Here is a 20,384-nt window from a genome sequence, read left to right as displayed (position 1 = left end):
CAATATTTTATTGTTTAAAACAGCAGTACAACTATGCACCTTTAGTGCTTGACTCTCTAATAATGCTTTTCACCACCCTGAGCAGGGATGCTAGAATGAGTAGAGTTGTTTGCTACTATAGGTTATTTTAACATAGATCAGCTCCTCTCTGAAATAGAAAGAGGCCTGCTTTGTACATTTTGTCATCTTTGTCATTTTCACAAAGTTATTTATTGCCCATGTCAGTGTTACGATGGGCAGACAAAGAAGTGAGAACTACAGCAAAAAGAAATTATATTGACTCTTAGTCAATATAATTCATAAAGGAAGCTTGAAAGCCTTACCAAAGCATTAAGTGCATTGCTTCAGGATTAGCAAAACAAACATTTTGCCTGCAGGCCTACTCAAAGACCTCTTTTGTGAATGCATTAGTGTAAGCAAAGACTTGGTAGGGCATTTTCTGTAATTTAAATTTGTCTGCTTTTGGGGAAGGAAAACAAATATTGTATTCATTTCATGTCCGTTCTCTATAACCATGAGTCCATGTGGCCCAATAGAGGGCGCTGTAATACAAGTGTGTCTGTGTCGGTGCATTAGAGGAGTGTGTACAGTATCTGTACTGGAATGTGCAGGCAGCGGTGTTTTTTCATGTACTGTTTCTACAGAGAGCTTAAGTCATGCTTTACTGTTGGTATTGGACCATCACTCCTGACTCCTCATACATTAACCTAACAGTGAGACTTGATTTTTTGTCCTATCAAGTATGAGGTATATCATAGCTGTAATTAAATCACATTAATCAATATACAAATGTTTAACTTGATGGGGGCTTAATAAGTTGTATATTGTTGCCAGCTGCAGTATTTAAATTTATTCTTGTTTCAGTTTTACAGATGTAAAACTTTACAATCTGCTGTAACATGCAGTGTGATCAAACAAAGGAATACAACAGACAATTGAACCAATTTATAAATAAAATATCTGGCCAATACCAACAGATTATATTGGTGAAAAGGATTTAACACTTTGAATGCTTTATTACTTGAGTAGCAAGTGATTGAATTTACCTCTTTGAAAGTGCTGTAGACCACACAGCTACCAAAGATACCGTATGTCCAAACATCTTTGTCTATATGCATTCCCAAATCCGCTTCGCAGTGTGCATGGGGGCATTATCATCTTGCTATGGGAACATCTTAAGGGAGCAATATTTGTCTAAGTGGCTTCATTTTCCTTGGCTGTAATTCTACCATGCAGAGTAATAATCAGACCCAGTGAATTCAGCAAGATGGCTGCTCGTACCATAACAGATCCACCACCATGTTTAACAGCTTGAAACATGCAGTGTGGTTTGAAGGCTTCCTTTGCCTTTCTTCAAACATAAACCTGCCCATAAGTACAAAAAAGACTCATCAGACCATATTACCTTCCACTGCTGAGAAGTTCAGGGTTTGTGCTCATTATGCCAGGTTATGCCTTGTTGCACACTTGCCTAACCTAAAAAGTCCTCTCTCAATTGATGTTCTATTATTTTGTGTATCTGTGTGTGTGTGTATGTAAGAACCTCATATAATGTAAAATTCATTTCTGAGGAAATATGTGTGTTGTTGGCTTTTTTTTGTGTCGTTTGTATCATGTTAATCACTGAGACCAATTAAGAGGATAGACCAGCTGTGTATGTGCCAGCTAATTAGAAGCAGGAAGCAGGCCTGTTCCAGTGACAACGGCAGTAATAAGGACCTATAGACAGCCTGCTTCTCTGTTCTGTACAAGATGTCCATTTCCTCATTCACAGAGAACCTTATGAACACTTTCCCTTCTCAGTGTACATTTGGAAGAAAAGACGGTATGCAAGGAGTAAAAATAAAATATATGAGTCTTTAGGTGCCACGCTGGTTAAAAACAAAAAAAAAAAGACTTTTAAGCCTCTTCTGAAATGTTCCCCACCCACATGGTATGTTCCCCACCCACATGGTATGTATACAGAATACAGGTTACTTATTCTGTATACCTGCTTGTGTTTTTTATAATATTCATTGGAATAGCATATAATGTGGTCTCAGACATGGATCAGAATCTGTATATACTATACTCTACTAAGCCCTTATTATAATCATTTTTTTAAGCAGTGCTCTATAAAAATAGAAGTTGCATGTACTGAAAAAGTGTTGGGAGGGTATTATGGTCAAATGAGGCTGCCTTTTCAACAAGATTACTTTTTAAGCACAAAAATGAATTACACACTCTAATGCTGTGAATTCAACATTAAAAAATTGTGTCCTCCTGCATGGTTCTATTGACTTAAAGTTGTAGTCTCATCACAAAAAAATTAAAAGATAAACAGTATACAGTACATATGCATCAGTTGGCTATTTAAGGAAGCTAAATCGCTAGCTATGTTTATATGTTTCATTTCATTTCCAATTAGGTAGGTACCATTACTAAACTGATAAGGCAGTGTAAATTTTCAAAACGTGTTATGCTAATATGTTATGAGAAATAAATATGTGTTTAATTTAATTCTTTAATTCTCTGTGTGTGGCAACACATTTTGTCAATGTCAATTGCATCTGCCAAAGCTAAATGCCATCATTCTCATTTAGCAATTTTTGCCTTATTTCTTTACTGTGCTGAGCATCCAGTGAGTCGTTGTACAGTAATTAGCAAAATTGGTTAGCACAGATGTAGATGGAGAAGGATATGCAGTATGATTTGTAAACGCCATGCTATATTTCAGTCAGAGAGCATGATTGGGCAAATAGTAGGATGGGCTGTGCCAGTAGAATAGCTGGTGATCTCATTATCCAAAACCCATTTTTATCTTTATCTTGAAAATATGGGATTTTCCACCAGTCTGTCAATATTGGCAATGAATACACAGAGAAAAGTGTCTCTCACATGAGTAGATGTTTACATGTTGGGTCATGAGCCAACAGATTAAATCTAAATTCCAGTTTTGGCTTTTAATTAGATGGCCCAGGTAACTTGACAATATAAATGTTTCCTGTTTAAGTTCTATAGATTTTTCACTCAGGGGGGTAGTGTGATTAGTCTGCAGTATCATTCATATGCAAAGTGTCCTTTTACAAAGACTAGCAGTATGGTACAGGAAAATGAAGGGGAAACTTTCACAAGGGACAAAAATCTACCAATTAATCAACTGATAGAAAAAAAGATTCCTTTTTTCAACTGAAAGCTGTTCTATATAAATAATATTTCTGCATGTCAATTTGTTGAACCTTTTTTCTACTAAAGGTGGGACCGGGAGGATAGAGCTGTCTGTTTGTTGCCATAAGCGTCATTCTCTCTGGCTAAACCCCACACTGCGACATGAAAAGTGCGGCAACAGTTGTCATAGAAACTGGCATCCTTCTTATCACCAGAGGCCCTGCTTTTTTTTTATTCTTTTGATTTCCTGTTTTTAATTAAATTAGACCTGCAGTTAAGTGCCCTTGTTGAGAATATTTGTCTCTTCCTTTGTCAGAAACAGATGATGTTTTATTCTCTTGCCATATTCATAAAATATGCAGTATTTCATTAAATTTTCAACAATCCAAGGAAACAAAATCCTACCCAAAAGCATGCAGTTTTGTTGAATTTAATTTTTGACTTACACAATTACAAAATCTATTTAAAAGTAATTAGAGTAATTTCAAAGAAAACGGTAATCAAATGAATCTCTCCATTAACAAAATAAGACCCCTATGACATGTGGGATATGTGGTTACCATAGAATAAACAAGGCCTACCGGTCAGATATCTAAATTTAAAACTTCTAAGAATGAGACCATTGGTGCATCCTCTGCCTTATTCTATATAGTCAGCTATACAGCGAGTGAGACATCTGTTTTGGAGTACACAAGATACAGACAGAACCGCCCCTGCTAATCTGTCCAGGATTTAAGGCTCATGAAGTCACTATGGTTACTGTGAATCAGTTGTTTGGAGTTACGCAACAGGTGGACCACAGAGATAGGGCTAAATCTGAGACATGAAGGAATTCTTCACAGCGTTTTGTACATTTTTTTGCAAGTACAGGTTCATTCAATTTTCTGCCCCCATGCCTTTTACTCGGTACAAACTGTCTTCTTTAACAGATTTGCTGAATTATTGGATAGTGTTTGTGATTTTATATGGCATCCAATGGCCATTTTAGTTTCTAATTTGGAACAAAATAAACACTTTTTGAAGTTTCTTTCAAAAGGGAGTTCTGAAGAATGTGTTTATTGTATACTTTGAATAAGTGTGCTTTCTGTGTGTGCTCTGTGTGTCTTTCTCATCTTATAGCTGAAAAAATGTCTGTTCAAATTCCCTGATTTGTGTCCCTGTCCTTCTCAAAAATGTTGTGCAGTGCATGCTACATTTCTGAAGATTTATGCTGTACTTCATTTGTGGGTGTATTTAAATCTATAGATAGTTGTACATTGTTGATATCTCATGAATATTTTACTTCATCCCATATCTACGTAACGTTTTTTAGAAATTTGATATCGAGCCCATATTCAGGAACATAACCCCCAAGTATAACATTCCCTGTATGGAAAAATGGGATTCATTTCCCAACAGATTGATTGACAACACTGTGCATTCAGGAATGCATTGTGTCATGCAAGCAGGAAAGTGTAAAGGATCAGATTCATATTATGAATTTAGTAATATTACTGTGCAGTGTAAACCTAAATGAGGAATACCTTATATTATACCTTATAATGTTGAAATGAGGATATGCGATTTTTCTTATCTTTCAATCTTTCTTGTTTTTACTAGCTGCAAAGGCGCATTGCTCTTTTATTAGTAGCATATGGAAACTGCTGTTGTCTTGGAGTCTAAATTAGTGAATAATGGATAACTGTCATGCAACTTTAATTGGCCTGTGGTTAAGTACACTGCAAGGCCTAGGAGAGCCCGACTGACCTGCTGGATGAACTTGATACAGACTTGTCTAACAGCTGACGGGCTCTGCAAATGAAGTGAAACCCTACGCTCCCTTCCCCTGCGTGTGAGAGGAGGACAGAGGAGGGCAGAAGGCAGGCAGTAAGATACGTTTGGAACAATAAGGAGCAGTACTGTGGCTAATGAGACATGTTGTGGGGGCACAGCCTGCTTAACCAGTGCTGTAATTTGTGAGCCCCATATAGCCCTTAATGGGATCATTTAATATTAAAAGTAAGAAGGAAAAAGAAAAAAACAGAGAACGTTATTGGGTCCATGGTTGGGTCAAATTTTGAGATGAGAGAAAAGAAATCTGGCGTACACTGAATGAGAGCAGTCTCAAAAAGCATGGTATTTTCACCAGTTATTTCCTGTCAAAAGGAGTCAAATGGAAATGCAGGTTGGCATAGGATTAGGTTGATGTTAGGGAAGTATACTCAGAACCAGAACATTGCAGGTTAAGATCTTAGAGGAAGGGTAATTATAATGTAAATTACTTAAATTGCCTTGTGTAACTGCATCTCCTTAGGAAATAATGCTTAGCAGATGCTGGTAATGTACATGTTTCCTATAAATATAACACAAGATTCATGTGCAATAGTTGTGATGACTCATAGTTTTCACACTGTGTTTAAATAAAGGCTAGTAATATTGACTGTTTATTTTCTTGCCATCTAATCAAGGACACTGGGAAGAATCAGATGGCTAATGATGAACCCTATTTCCTGTGTGCACCATGACAAAGGTGTTGGGTGACCAAGAGTCCATTTTGGTGGTGTCATATCACAAGTCACTCCAGAAACACGGTGCAGTGAAAGAGGAGCAAAGTCAAACATATTTTAGATATTGCAGAGAGAAAACTGTTACAAATAAAATAAAACTTTATTTTCAACAGTCATCAACAGTGTGTAATGTACCTTGTGCATAGTGCATAGTTGCTGGAGTGTTACTGGGACCAAGGATGCTGCTTTCTGGTCTGAATATGGACATTTTAAAATGACTGCTTTGTATGTGGACCTTTAAAGATAGTTGGAACTGAAGAGTTGCATAGACTCTCAGAGAATAACAAAGAACACAGAGGTGTGAGTGCAATCAGTGAGCCCTGACATCCCTTACAGCTATCCATCTCTCTGGAAGGACACAGGGCGAAAGGGCATGTCTGCCGTTAAAGCAAAGAAGAGCTATGCAAATCAGAAGCATGGCCGGGAGACCTGTGTGAGGAGACTTTGGAGGCCAGTCATATTTCTCCTCTTTGAGAGTGGAAAGTAGATTCACATGTTGGCATGCACTGGCTCTTCCACATGGTGCACTCTGGATTCTGGTGTGACTAACTCTGTGGTGAGCAAAGAAAGAAGCCCTTTGACATAAATGGGTGCCAGTTTTTCTCTGGCCACTCACCTTGGTCACGCACACACAGAGCCTGTTCAGAGACAGGATGGTGCAGATTTATCTCCTGGCTGACCTGAAATGTTTAATCTAACTGCACTTCATTTTTTTTTGGTTGGGTTGGGTTTACGTACGTTCACTTGGAGACTACATCGTCGTATTAATTATAGACAAATAGAGAACAGATCTTTAGGTCAGAACAGAAAATGATGTCAACTCATCTTGCCCTTTTAGGATAAGAACAAAACCCAGATTCGTGCTCATTGAAACAATGAAATAAGCAAATTAAAGTACTAGGTGAAATAAAGCGATTTTAAGGATATCTTACCATTTTGTCCTGTCTTACTTCTTAATTTCTTGTTTTCTCACATTTTTTTTAAAGGTTTCCAGGTGTAGTTTTTGTATGTTCCACCACGATTATTTTTTGTCATTTGTAAACGTGAATATGGTTAATAATGTCACTGATGACAGGTGATAGATACTGTACAAATAATACATTATTGAGTATAATACATATATTAGGATAATTAATTATGTATTTTGTAGTGTCTTATAGTTTTCACTTAGATAAACATCTGAAAATGAAAAATTTGAATGATTTGGCATTTTTCATGGTGGCTTATTAGGCTCTTTTTCATGAGGAAAAAAAACTGTTGTGGATATTTTGTAAATTTTGTTGTTAATTATGGGCTCTCATTGAGGGACATTTTTAAGAGATGTGTTGAGTCCCTGTCTCACCTTCCTGTCCCCAGAGTATACCACTGTGGTATTGGTTGTCACAGGGTGTCTATTGTTTCCCTGGTCCAGGAGCGCTTCAGAGGGAGTATGACAGAGCAGAACTGTCACCGGTGTCTGAGGCAAAGCGCAGCTCCAGCAGTGACACTAGCAACCATGCCAGCATCTGGGCAGACCAGTGCAAGCTGGCCTTGAGGAAGAGTGTCTCAGTGGACGACCGCCTGTTCCAGCAACCGCACAAAGAGCAGCACAGGCTGCTCAGTCGCCTGGAGAAGGGCAAGAATAAGCTAAGGAATATCCACGTGAGTAGTGCTCTCCGAAACTTTAATGGTGAGTGGGCTTACTCACTCACGTAGTACTAGGGCACTTTTGAAGGGCTGTTTTCTTTTAAGGTTTGTCAACCTCGATTATACTACGTTTATGTTATCCACATAGTTTCTAGACATCCTAAATACGTGGTCATTTTAAGTTGGTCTTGCTGTGTCCTCATGGGATACTTACAGCAATGGAAGAGTATGATGTTTATTTCTAGCTCCCAGCATCTATGAACTAACATTTGCTGCTCAAGAACATTAATTGATACAATAAGGATTGTGTCAGGCAGTTTAAATCCTGTTTCATTTGCACACTGAAACATACATTCAAGTTTTTTTTATTCATTCTGCATCTTCATATACGATAAACTGCATGACAATGTGTATGTAACAGTACAGTATTTTTCTTATTCAAAAACAGTAACTCTATCTTTCCTCCTCTGCCTCCCTCAATTTGAGCGTGACTCTTTTAAACATGCACTTTATTGACACCCTACACTGGTGACTCATTGTGGAGAGTGCTGTTGAATTTGGAATGTTGCTGTGAAGAGTTTTTTCTGAATAAATTTGCTGAATATGACTGTACTTTCAAATTCGGAGGAAGAAATAGAGACATATCTTTACCCAGGGACACCTGAGGATAATCAGATAGACTTTTTCCCATACTAATTCACCACTGTTTAAGTTGGGTCCTTCCAAAGGCCTGCCTTAATTACTCTTGTGATCAGTGCTCAAACAGTGCTCTAACTCAACAATTACAATGCAAAATGACCTTTCATAGCTTTCTTTGAGGCAGATTGAAACAATTAGCTTTTTTTTAAAAAAGCCCTTAGGAGTGTCTTTCTGTACAATTGCCAGTATGCCTATTGAATGAGACTGCAATTCAATTTCAAGAACGTAATTGGTGCTGAATAATGCATGAAAACTGTAGATTTGAAGCAGTGCACAAGCATTCCTCACTCTACAATCAGTCAGTCTTTGTGTTCTGAATGAGGTGTCGCCACGGTATTGGCATTTTGCTGTCTGTAAACATCTGCCATGCATTAAACACAAGACCCAAATTTCTGACAGCTCGGAGACAAGACGCGAAATCAGGCATGAGAAACCAAGCATGCCAAGCATGAACTTTCAATGGGCAGCTTCTGATGTACAAGAGACTTGGATTCTGTTCTTGCAATTTTGCATTTCAAAAGAATGAACTTTGCAATACATACACGAAATTAAATGGGTATGACTCCTAAGACATCTCACAAAGTTGGGGTGTTATAATGGCACTTTCGCAGAAGAGGGAAATTGACTTTCTTAGTCTACAGTAATTTGGTTTTCCAAGCTAATATTCTGCTCTCTGTGGGTATTTAAAGTATATTTTCCCTTCCCCTGGCTTTAAATGAGTAGAAATGAACATTGCCTTATCTTTCAGTTGCACAACTGTTGAGTCATTTTCTTTACCTCTTGCGGTTTTGCTATTTAGATGTTCAGTTTATAAAGTCACATCTGAAGGAAACAAAGAAAGTCTGAGTTTTACAAAAATGCAGTATGAGACAAAAGATTTCAGCAACAGAAGATTTCTGATTTTTCCTGACTATTAGCATAAATGTCCACGAATAACCTGTGACAGTCTGAGCTTTTTCTTCCAGTCTTTTTTCTTGATTTAATTTATATGCTGAGAGCTTGTCTAAAATAATGTGCTGTGATTTTCTAAATGCTCTTATACAACTTTGTTTGTTTGTTGATATATGTGAGCTTAGAATCTGTGAATGTGTGGTTAAAACATGTACAGGATGTATGGGTGAGTGATATGGAGTGATACAGTACTGTCACTTTCAGTTTCATTATAGTACTTACATGACGCCTCCATAGAAATCCAAGTTGCGATGTTGTAGTGATGTTTGACCATAAGGGCAGCTTCTACACATAATGCAATGATTAGGGACACTGTGCTGTAGGAAGCACACTGCCATCTTGAAACAGAATCTATAAAACATGTTTGAAATATGTTTAATGCACACTGGTCATAATCCATTTATACTGCGGCAAATTGCATGCTTTAAGGACGTTGTTGAGATTCTCAGCCTTTGTATTGTAGTTTAGATACTTGATGAATAATGCTAAGCAAATGAATCTCTTTCACTGTTACAAATCGTTTTCTTGGTAGACACCTAGATTCAGAAGGACTGCCTTACATTGTACACATCATTTGTTTCTGCAGATGATGTTTTCTGACACAACTCAGGTTAAGTGTTACTGTCATGGAAATGGAGCAGTTGCCGTACAGGATCCGAACCAGAAACCTCACCTGGTACCCCGTACCACATCGTACTGAAATATTGGCAGACCTGTATTATAGTATAGTACAGGTTCAAACAAAGATTTTTAAATGTGAGGTTATTCTGAGGTGGTAGCAAAGGTGAACTTATTTTTACCTAACACATATGATACATGTGATAATAGAGGCATATGATAAAGTGTCATGTACAATGTGTTATGAAAGCTTAGTGAGGCCATTACACCGTAGGCTATATGTGAGTAGAACTACTTTGAATGTGCTTGGGTTGTATTAAAATTGAGTGCACTGCTTTGTCATATCTAAAAAAAATTATCTAAGGAGCATCTGAAAAAGCCAAGGTTCTGCTGAATTTTGATTCTTGTGATTTTAATTATTGTTCAGTGGTTAAAAATATAAATACAAATGAAGCAAAACAAAAACCATTGGTATAAATGCTATAAACAATGACATTGTTTTGGCATTTAATCAATTTACTCAATGCACTCAATTCAGCTGTCCATTGATATTTATAAATAACTAATTAATAAATAATAAATAATAAAATATTTCTGTAAAAACCCACAAAGAATGTCCAAACTGGAATGTATAGATTTTCTCCCTTCCTTATTGAAAAAAAAAATTGGACTGGTACTATAAATATGTCATTTAGCGGTACTACAGCTATTTGAGACTGACCTGTTATTTGCATTACAACTGTGCTAAGGCATTTATTGTTCTGAAAATTTCCTTGACTTTTCAAACAGTGCTGTCAAAGCAGTGGATATTTACTTTTTTCTTTTTTTAGATTAATGCAGTATATAACTGCAAATATGACTTAGGAATGGCTATGTATTATTGACAAACAGTATGGTGTGACTCCTACCAGGGGCGTCGTTAAGGCCGATCATTTGGGGCTATAGCCCCGAATATTTTAAACCTAGCCCTGAATATTTTTGCCATGAAAAAGGAGGTGTTTATAGCAAAACATCAGACAGCCTGTGTAACAGAGTGGAAGGTGTGATAATATTTATTTATTATAAAGCTTAGATATAACCTAACCAACCTACCGATGCTGATCCCCCTTCTTAAAAAAAAAAAAAAAAGAAAAGAAACTTGACTTAGCCCCTGTTCTTTTCAATTGCTAGAAATGTCCCTGACTCCTACCATAGTGATGAAACCTGTTTTCCCAGACATTTAGATGCAGACTATGATCTCAAAGCGCTCCCATTCAGGAAACGAACAAGATGGCAGATTGGTTTAGTGCTGAAGGTATTTACATGCTTTAGATAGATGTTGCCTTTAAAGATAATGTTTGGTATCCTTTAATCTTTCTGCAAGCTAAATTCATTCAACAAGGAAGAAAATAAATATAAATTATCAATACTATCCAGCATGAAACTTGCATTACCCTGACATAAGCACGTACACTCAAGGTTATGAAAACACTTATGAGAAGTTTCCCTGTGTTGCTTTCTCAGAAACTCTTTCATATATGTTTATATTCATGCATTTATACATCATACTTCAGCATGGTTGAGTAGATTCATGTGTTTTGCATTATTTACTAGATTTCATATGGTCTCTGATCTCATTTCAAATGTATGAATCATAGTCTACTATACAATTTCTGGTGGCAAAAACAAACGTTTTCTAATGCGAGGCAATGTCAATACATGTATAGTCTTTATGTTCATTCTTTACTCACTTCTGTATAAATGGATTAATTTAACATTCACTGTATTCTAATAAGTAGATATACAATGCCACTTTTTCAAAATAAAGAAGTGGGAGATACTTTGACAAAAAATAATGCTTTATGAATCTTTATGATTATGGCTGCATTGGAATTAAGTGATAAACTAGAAAAAATCTGCTGGATATTAGTCTGTGCTTTTATATTCAGGAATATGACATGGAAAAAATGCGTAATGAAGCACGACGCATTGTAAACCATGAAAAGATGCAGTTTATTCATATTAACCTGTGTGAACAGTAGACCATCCAATGAAGACAGTTTTCCTCTGCAGATGACGTCTCTGACAGCAGCAGAGAACAGAACACTTCAGTCTGAGTCAGATGAGGTTTCTATTAAAATCTTTTCTCTCACAGAATCTTGTTATGAAAAGGTTCAAGGATGTTGATGGGCGGAACGCACAGACCTCTTAGAGAACAATATTCAAAAGTTCCAAGAGACGACAGTCCTCCTCCCACTCATGTCACTCAAAATGCACTTTGGATTCAAATCCGACTCCGTGATAGCAGTGTAATATTCTATGGTGCGAGTCACCTTCATCATACAGCACACAATCTATGCTGATTCCCTTCATGCCCTCCTACTGCATCATAGATGAATGGCATTGCAGCATTTTACTTTGGCCTCAACAGAAAGTAGCATCTCCAATGAGGTAAAAATTTCCCCACCTGGGGATCAATAAAGTGTTATCTTATCTTATCCTATCTTAATGTTGCCAAATAGTACTGTCTTTAAACATGCGTGTAATATATACACATTTTATTAAAGTGTGACTTAGCAGAGTTTTGGGTGTTGGATTGTTTTGTGCAAGTATGGGAAGTCTGACCTGATGTCATCACAAAGCTGTGAAAGGCATCATCGGAATTGGAAATGATTTGCCGTCGGATATAGAAATGGATTCTTGATTGAGTCATTTTACTATTCGGGGAGTGAGTATGTCTTTTGTCCTCTGTGTGACCGGCGAAGTGAGAAAATCCTGGGCATTTTAGAGTGATCGACACATTTCTGTAAATGTCAGCTACTTGGATGTATGAAGCTGCCTTCTGTGACTGAGCTGTCGGGTGCTATGGAGTCCTCATGTCTCCTCCTTTCGGTGTGTCTACATGGCCTTTGTCCAGCTGTCTGAGTGACATGTCAAAAAGTGCATCCGTCATGTAGAGTCTGCTCTGAGACAGATTAGCCTTTGTTAAATCCAGTGCTCCTTCAGGACTACCCCACCATCATGTCTGTGTCCAGACATGTAAGTCAAACATCACCCTCTGTTTAAAGTCCCTTTGTTTCTTTTCTTTTGGAAAAAATGTAGTTTTTCAAATAAGATTAGATATTTGAGCTGTGTCTGGATACAGAGTTAACAGTAACAGAGTTAACAGTAATAACAGTAATACCATCGGTTTGTTTGAGATCTCAGAATATCCCACTCACTTGCATCCCCCCCTTGAATTTTTGGATATGTTTATACCATCAAAAACGCACACAGAAATTGTATCATACATAACAAATTTCTATTTCATATCATATAATTTCATATCATTCAATATTGGCAAGGGCTTCAAATTGAAATGTAATGCTTCCTTTCAACATGTGTCCTTCACTGAGCCTTTATTATAACATTGCTTTATTTTTAATTTAACCCATTGGAGCTTTCTTCAGTCTTGCATTCCAAACATGTTCAGTAGTTACAGTAAAATATCAGTAATTTAATGAGCTCATCTACAGAGCCTAACATGCTTTCATTGTCATGAATATAAATATCTGTTGTGTTGATATATAGTTTCCTGTTGCACACAGTAGTTATACATTGTTATCAACAAGAAAGAGCATTTCAAGCATGTGCTATGAGCTGCTGCCAAAACATTTGATTGGTTGTTTTGGTGACGCTTCAGTCAAAAACAAAAGAAATTTCCATGGGCTGACTTGAGTTGTGTAGGGGAAGGAATGCTTTTTTGGTAGGCCTTTTTTATGCAGGTCGATGACATTCTGGATGAGTTGTCAGGTACATAAAAGCCTAATTGCACAATGGCAAGAGAAAGCACAGTGACGCAAATATTCCAGCATGCCTTCTGTTTCTATTCAGTCCAACTTCACATGGAAAATTCCTCAGAATATTTGCATTGCTGTACTTGAGCCAGAGCTCCTTTGTTTGTGAGGACAATTCGGCTCCACAGCTGAAATGCAACCAATGGCTACCATTGTGAATATTGCTGAAATCGATCATGCTGTTTTATTATGATAATCCTTCAGATATTACGCAACTTAGTTTTTCTTAAATTCTTATGGCATTCCACTTCACTCTATAGGCTGAAAATGAGTTAGAGGGAATATCTTGTGAATGGCCCATTGGAGGACTAGTAGTCTGCGTAAAAATGTTTCTTCACTTTAACAAAATATTGTATTGGACTGAAATAACCTCAGGCCCTGTCTTGAAATCAGAAAATAACAAACTGTAAATAACCTCTGCATGGAGCCATGACCTTTTGAATTGAATGATAATTTGATATGTGCTGACACTTCTGGGGCTTGGTTACTGTGGTTTACTCTATTTCACTCAGTGAGTAGCCTGGTCCTTTACTGAATGGCACAGTCGGATTGGCACAGAGATGCAGGGGGCCTGTTGATACTTTAAAAGGTCACCTGCTCTGCTGGATGTAATATTGAGACATAGTCATCTGTAGACATAGTCCTGTTTTTTCTCCTGTCTAATCAGTGTAAGTGTCAGTAATAAGTATAAGAAGTAATAAGTAAGTTGATAAGTAATAACAATATTACAATGACCCCAGATGGGTCCCGATAGATATTTTGTCCTGAATAAATTACGGATGTAATGAACCTCTTTAGGATATATTAATAGAGATAATACCGCACACACACTTTTTGGAAGTGTTTTGAGGTACGCATATAAGAGCTAACTCAAAGTCTTAACGTCAACAATGGATGTTTTCAAAGGAAAGGAGGTGTTGAAACTTTATACTTTTTACTGTGTCAGTCATAAGACTCACATGCTGTACTGCCCAATGCTTTAGCGGGAATCTAGAAGCACAACAGATGTTGAATATTCCACCGCATCTGCCCACCACCTTTGCCTGAGAGACATCAGAAGTTTTTCATAAATGCTGCATGGTCGTTGCCCGAGGGTAGAGTATGTTATGGAATTTTACAATGGATTTAAAACTTAAATTCCAATGGAACAGGTCTAGCACCAGCTGCACTTCAGATGTCCTGCTTTCAGCACAGATGTTTCTGTGATTATGAATATAGGTGAAACTGATTGTATATGTGTCCATCTACATGTAGGTTGTAGGTTGAGTTGAATCTGAAGTGCTGTCATAGGAAGGCTTTGAAAAATAATGAAAAATGTTTTAAATAAAAAATTATACCAGTGTGAACAGTACCTTGAAGCATTATAATTGGGGCATAAACTACAGTGACAGTGACCACCTCACCAATGTCATTAGCACTACAGGCACATGACAGAGGTAGCAGACAAAAAGAGTTTTACAGTCCAGTCAGTAACATTCTGTAAAGGTATTCATTGATTTTTTTTCAGTGTTATTTCATTGGACATTGAAATGTGGCAATGAAATGAGAACATGGCAATGGAAGTCTATGTCCAGGTCTGAAAAATTCTTTAAGCATCATGCTGAAACACTGTTGTGATTGTGAATAATAGAATCATCTATTAATCCATATTGAATTTAGTGATCTATCTGAGGAAAGCATGTCAGTATTTGATATTGTAGGCTTTGTTCAGACCTGACCAAACACCTGATATTAATCAAATCAAGTGATCAGAGTAAGCAAGATTCACAGTCTGAGCTGTGAAAGATGTCATAAAAAGTAATGTTCGTTTCTCTTTACCTCTTTATAAAGTCTCAAAATAACAGAGAATTACTGGAGAAATTCCCAACCTTCCCTCTACAAACTGTAGTGTGTGTGCGTGTGTGTGTGTGTGTGTGTGTGTGTGTGTGTGTGTGTGTGACACACACCTTCATGGCTTCTTATTTAGCTATTGTAACAGCAGAGCAAAAATAAACTATTATAACTGATCTCACAATCAACTGCAGCAACTGGTAACAATTCATTTTAACTTTGCCTTGTCTCCAGTGGAATGCAGTGCTGCAGAATTAAGGTGAGAACATTAAAGTGCTAACAATTTAGGTGCCTTGGCTAATGGGGAACACAAAATATGCCACATTCTCTTTTCTCTCAGCTGGCAGCTAAAATGAAATTGAAGTGACATTCTTCTCCCATCAGGGTATGAGTATTTATCACAGAAGATGCAGAAGACAAACACCAGAGCAGCTGCGAAAGAAATGTATCTGAATTGAAATATCAGCGGGTGTTAGGGTAGCAGGTCAGCATGAATTCTGTGGTTTCTGACTTTATGATACCAATGCAAATTGTGCCATCCCCAAAGGGCCTCATGACCCCCTGATACAGATTCACGGAACATTTTAAAAGACCAGAAATGCACAGTAGACAACTGTATAGAAGTATCTTCATTTTTACTCCATGAAGCTTAACATTACACAGCATTTTTAGCTGATTCACTTGCCTTTGTTGCTCACAATTAAAGGCGAAGTGCATTGCGGTTAGATTGAATCTGGCTCTAAATTGTTGAGTGGATTTTACATAATAAAACTTGTGTTTACTTGAAGGTGGAGACTCCAGTTATTAATCAGCACAAATGGTAATTTTCTACCTTCTGAGTGAACCACAGAGAAAGTCAAATGGGCTTCAGTGAAACAAAATACTTTGCTTTGCCAAAGCTGAAGCTGCCAAAAGGAGTGAAGCACATACCATAATTAAAAGCCCAAGTTGGTTTCATGGTTACAATAAATACAGTTTTAAATGAAGATAAATTGCCTTTGCAGTGCCAGAGCTTGTCTTTTTTAATCTATGCAGAAGTAGTTCACAAAGCAGAGTAAACATTAACACAAAAGAAAATGCATGCCGCAAGCTTCATTTCAGAAATACAGTATTTTCAAATTGCCCCCCACCCCACATCTCTGTTTTTCTGTCATCAAAAATGGCTATTGATTTCTCAAGGGAATTGTGTTATATGTTAACTCCCCCACCTAGCAACCCCTCCCCCACTGCTGTCTCTGTGGGCCAACACAAGCGCTGCATTCCTTGGAGGACTTCTCATGTTTACCTCTCCACTGACTTCAGACTTGGTGTCCTCTCCTTTCCTTCACAGTTCCTGGCAGTCAGCACAGAATTCCTGCATGTCTATCACTTTAATCAAGAATCCAGACCCAGAGTCTAACAGCACTGCCCTGTGAAACACTAAACGCCCAATGAGCTTCACATTTTATTTCAATAGAGTGTAACGGAATGGTTTTCTTTATTTCATTTTTGTTTTAATTATTTTTTTCTTTAGGGTTTGGAGTAAGAGGGTATTTCCTAAAAATGCCAAAAGGGGGCAAGCTTGCCTTCCTGGTATTTGCAAGCTGCTATGCTACTGCACTTTTATGGGGATGGCTCAAGCCATTGGAAACTATTGTCAAAATAGAGCATTCAGGTCATTTTGAATTCAGCTGGACCTCTTCTGTAAATATTTAATTTCATAAAACCCATGTTTAAAGAAAAGGTGTAATCACAGTAATTTAAAAAATGTTCAGTTGTGTTGCCAGTCATTTTTTTTAGTCATCCAGCATCCCCTGTGAGCATGAGAGGGGTGATTAAATACTTATGAATTATAAATATTTATGAATGCACATCAAATACAAATTTTTTAGCAATGAAGTAATAAAAGAATTTAACATTTGTATGTTATGGACATCATATGCTTGCTATAGGTGCTCTGGAAGAAGTTAGTTACTCTCATAACTTGAGTATATTGATTTCAATGCATGAGATTTCTGAAAACCATGAAATAAATGTACCATGCAATTACTCCATGCACGTTCAGTAAAAATCCATTTATTGAACGGATTTTTACTTTCAAAGTCCAAATTAAATTAACCAATCACACTTTTTTCTCTGTAGGCATTTTGAATATATTGCTGGTTAATGTATGGTGGGTTATGAATTTGTCACTGTTTCTTTAATTTTTTTCTTTTTGACAATTTTTTCAAAGAAGCACATCAATACATATTTCAATGTACTTGACATGATGAGGTGTCATTTCATGAAGCTTGCAAGAAAATATTTTTCAAAGTCCTATGCTCTGGAAGTCTCCCTTGTATTAAGCTTTTATGGGGTGGGAGTATCAACAAGTTGCATTTGGAAGTTTCCTTCCAAGAGAACATCATCCTGGCCAACAGCTAAAACAAACTGACATACAATGTTTATGCATTGAGCCTTATTTTATAGTCAGTGTTCAGTTGGCTGCTTAGATTTATGCCCTACTCCTAATCAGATATGCTACTTGAATATTTTTGAAGTTTGTGTGGGTATTTCGCAAGAGAATGAAAAATGTCATGATGATTTTGCTCTCAATACTGAAGAAAATAGAGTTCTTTGTTAAATTTGTTTTTGTAGGTATTTCATTTGATTGAGAAACTGTAGTATTCTGTCTCCTGAGTTACCAGTAAGCAACCTCTTAACTGCAGAACAGGAAATAAATTATACTTTTGATATATTTGGTCAAATGGTCATGCAGAATTTAAGATTTACACTGTAATGAACTGAGATGTGTACAATGTCTCAGTGAAGGCACATTGAATGATAGCTGTCAGCAGATAGCTTAAGATCCACACCATTACACTATCACTGCTGCCTATGCAATTTAGAAGGGGGTCATAATGCTATTGTGAAGACTGTTGAGTGAATCAGAATGATGAAAAACAAAAAACACTTAAAGCAAATCACTCCATCTTTATAGAAATGGTTCTACTCTGTATTCTGTTTTTCCCCTTGCTCATTTTCAGTTCCAGTAATTGTTATACTTACTGTTATATAGCAATATGCATACCTGTTCAAACTTTCAATTATTTTTTGTTGATTGTATCCCCTTTTTTATTACCCTGAGGTCCTGGGAGAAAACAGTAGCCTCTCTGTCTCTGGATGTTTACTAATGCATGGTTAATTATCACATGTAGCTAAATATGATTCATTTTATGGGGAGACCTCCTGCAGTCAGTATACTAGCAGTTTATGAACTGAAATAACCTCTCCATAGATTAGACCAGCTCCACAGCAACTGCCTAGACAGTTGGGGCTTCTAGAAGTTCTCACTTCTCTTTGCTAATTTGAACAAGGCTTTATTTTTATATTTGTCAGCAGCTAAACTGTAGCATGGTTGTTAAGCCTCTCCCAGGCCTAATTAGGCCAGCAATGCTAGCATTCATAGTCCAACTTGCGTTCCTGGGTTAGAGGAGGTAGCCGTGGTGCTGCTGGCAGCTTGTTCCTGGCAGCTATGAGCCCTTGTGGCTGCAATATTAAGTGACTGCTGAAATTCATTGCCTGCATGGCCGTTTTATATGTCTAGGTGACAACCAGCTTTCACATGGCATGGGCGTTTGCAACACATTAGCAAATCGCGGCATTTCATTATTCAGTAGGCTGTTATCCTATCGCACACACAGACACTTGCAAGTGAAAACACAGGGGCTGTCCAATGAAATTACTAAGTGACTTTCTTGTTTTGGGATTTTGGTGGTAAGGTGCAGTTCAAATTTACTGAGACAGGATTTCACAATAAATTGGTATGTGAAAGATTTATTGGATGAGGACAGTGTTTTGACATTCCTCATGAACTTTTATCAGTAGTTGACTTCTTTACCAAGTGGAAATGTGTATTTTCATTGGACCACACAATTTTATCTATTAACTTGTTCAGGAAAGTTTTCCACTACTTACATGACTTTGGAGTTCTGCTGTTGTAGTCCACTGTAATATCAGAAAAGGGCAGTACTTCCTAAGACAAGTTAAACTTTATATTACCCTGTTATGTCCCCGGTCTAGGGGTGATAGGGCGCAACATAAAGTGTGAATATCTGCGACCAACAACTGATAAACAGACTAGATTCAGGGAAAATGTGAAGTTTATTTCCCACATAACATGAACCAAGAAAGGGAGGAAAAGCTTCGGGGTGCGCCCAGAACAAAATAATAAACAAAATGAAACTACCTAGAAACCCCGTGCTAGCTATTCTAAGCAAACAAAAGACAAAATAAAGACAAGGGCCTACCCTGACTCCCTAACTACTCAAAAAACAGGAGAAAAAAAGATAACCACAAAAAAGAGAAAAAAAAGGCAGCTCACTCCTACTACTCCCCGGGTGTACCCATATATCCAATAAATGTATACGTTGATGTTAGTTTTGCCTCTATGATCCATGTCCACATAGCAAATAATGCAGAATTACTTACTGTATTTCTGAAGACCATTTTGAGCTTGCTGTTTTCAAATTCACAGATCTTGACTCTGGTGATATCCAAGGACAGCACTGTTACATCTCATTTGAATTAATGAGCATTATTCATTCATTCATTGGTTGTATTGCTTTTCCTTCATGGCATTCTCTTTGGCTTTTTGCTTGTCTTTAACTCCTCAGAGCATTATTTCCTGTCTCAGTTAACATGCTTTAATAATTGTCCCTTGGACAGCTGCTCCCTTTAATATTTATGGGGTTCTGAAACATTTGTAATTGGTATTATGTAAACAGCTGTTTCTTTCTCTGTGTTCTTGTTAAAGTGTTAGAGTGACCAAATTGTCACTTTCGGTTTTACAGTAAATCCCACGAGTGTCATGATTTAAGAGGGAATATGCCCTTCAAATTTCCATTTGGTTTCAGCTGAAGCTGGGTGCACACAGCCTTGACGTAGGCAAGGAATTGACGACTGGTAATAAAGACCTTAAAAAGCACACACTCAGGCTTGCAGCTCTGAAAAGTGCAGAGAAGGGTGTCTCAGAGTAGTTTATTTGACACTTTGACAGTTTTATGGAAGGAAATAGTAAAACCTTTTTGCCCTCCAGACTGCAATTTCTGTCTGGGAGCAAACTTGTCCACTGTTGTCTCATCATCATTTTCTGGCTTCTCAGGAATCAGATACTTGGTTAACAGGCTTTAGC

The 20,384-nt window shown here is 37.3% G+C and overlaps 1 protein-coding gene across 4 annotated transcripts in view; it reads left to right on the top strand.

The window, feature by feature from the left end:
• ankfn1 (ankyrin repeat and fibronectin type III domain containing 1) overlaps positions 1-20,384 on the top strand; it is a 127,436-nt gene that overhangs the window by 22,863 nt on the left and 84,189 nt on the right. For all 4 annotated transcript variants that reach the window (XM_036546918.1, XM_036546926.1, XM_036546901.1 and 1 more), the window contains one exon: positions 7,105-7,334. In XM_036546918.1, the coding sequence (XP_036402811.1) occupies positions 7,105-7,334 (230 nt within the window). The remainder of the gene's footprint in view (positions 1-7,104; positions 7,335-20,384) is intronic.

The sequence above is a fragment of the Megalops cyprinoides genome, chromosome 1, assembly GCF_013368585.1.
Source record: "Megalops cyprinoides isolate fMegCyp1 chromosome 1, fMegCyp1.pri, whole genome shotgun sequence".
NCBI classification, from domain to species: Eukaryota; Metazoa; Chordata; class Actinopteri; order Elopiformes; family Megalopidae; genus Megalops; species Megalops cyprinoides.
Note: the sequence above shows the minus strand (reverse complement) of the source record. Positions and strands in the feature narration are given on the sequence as shown.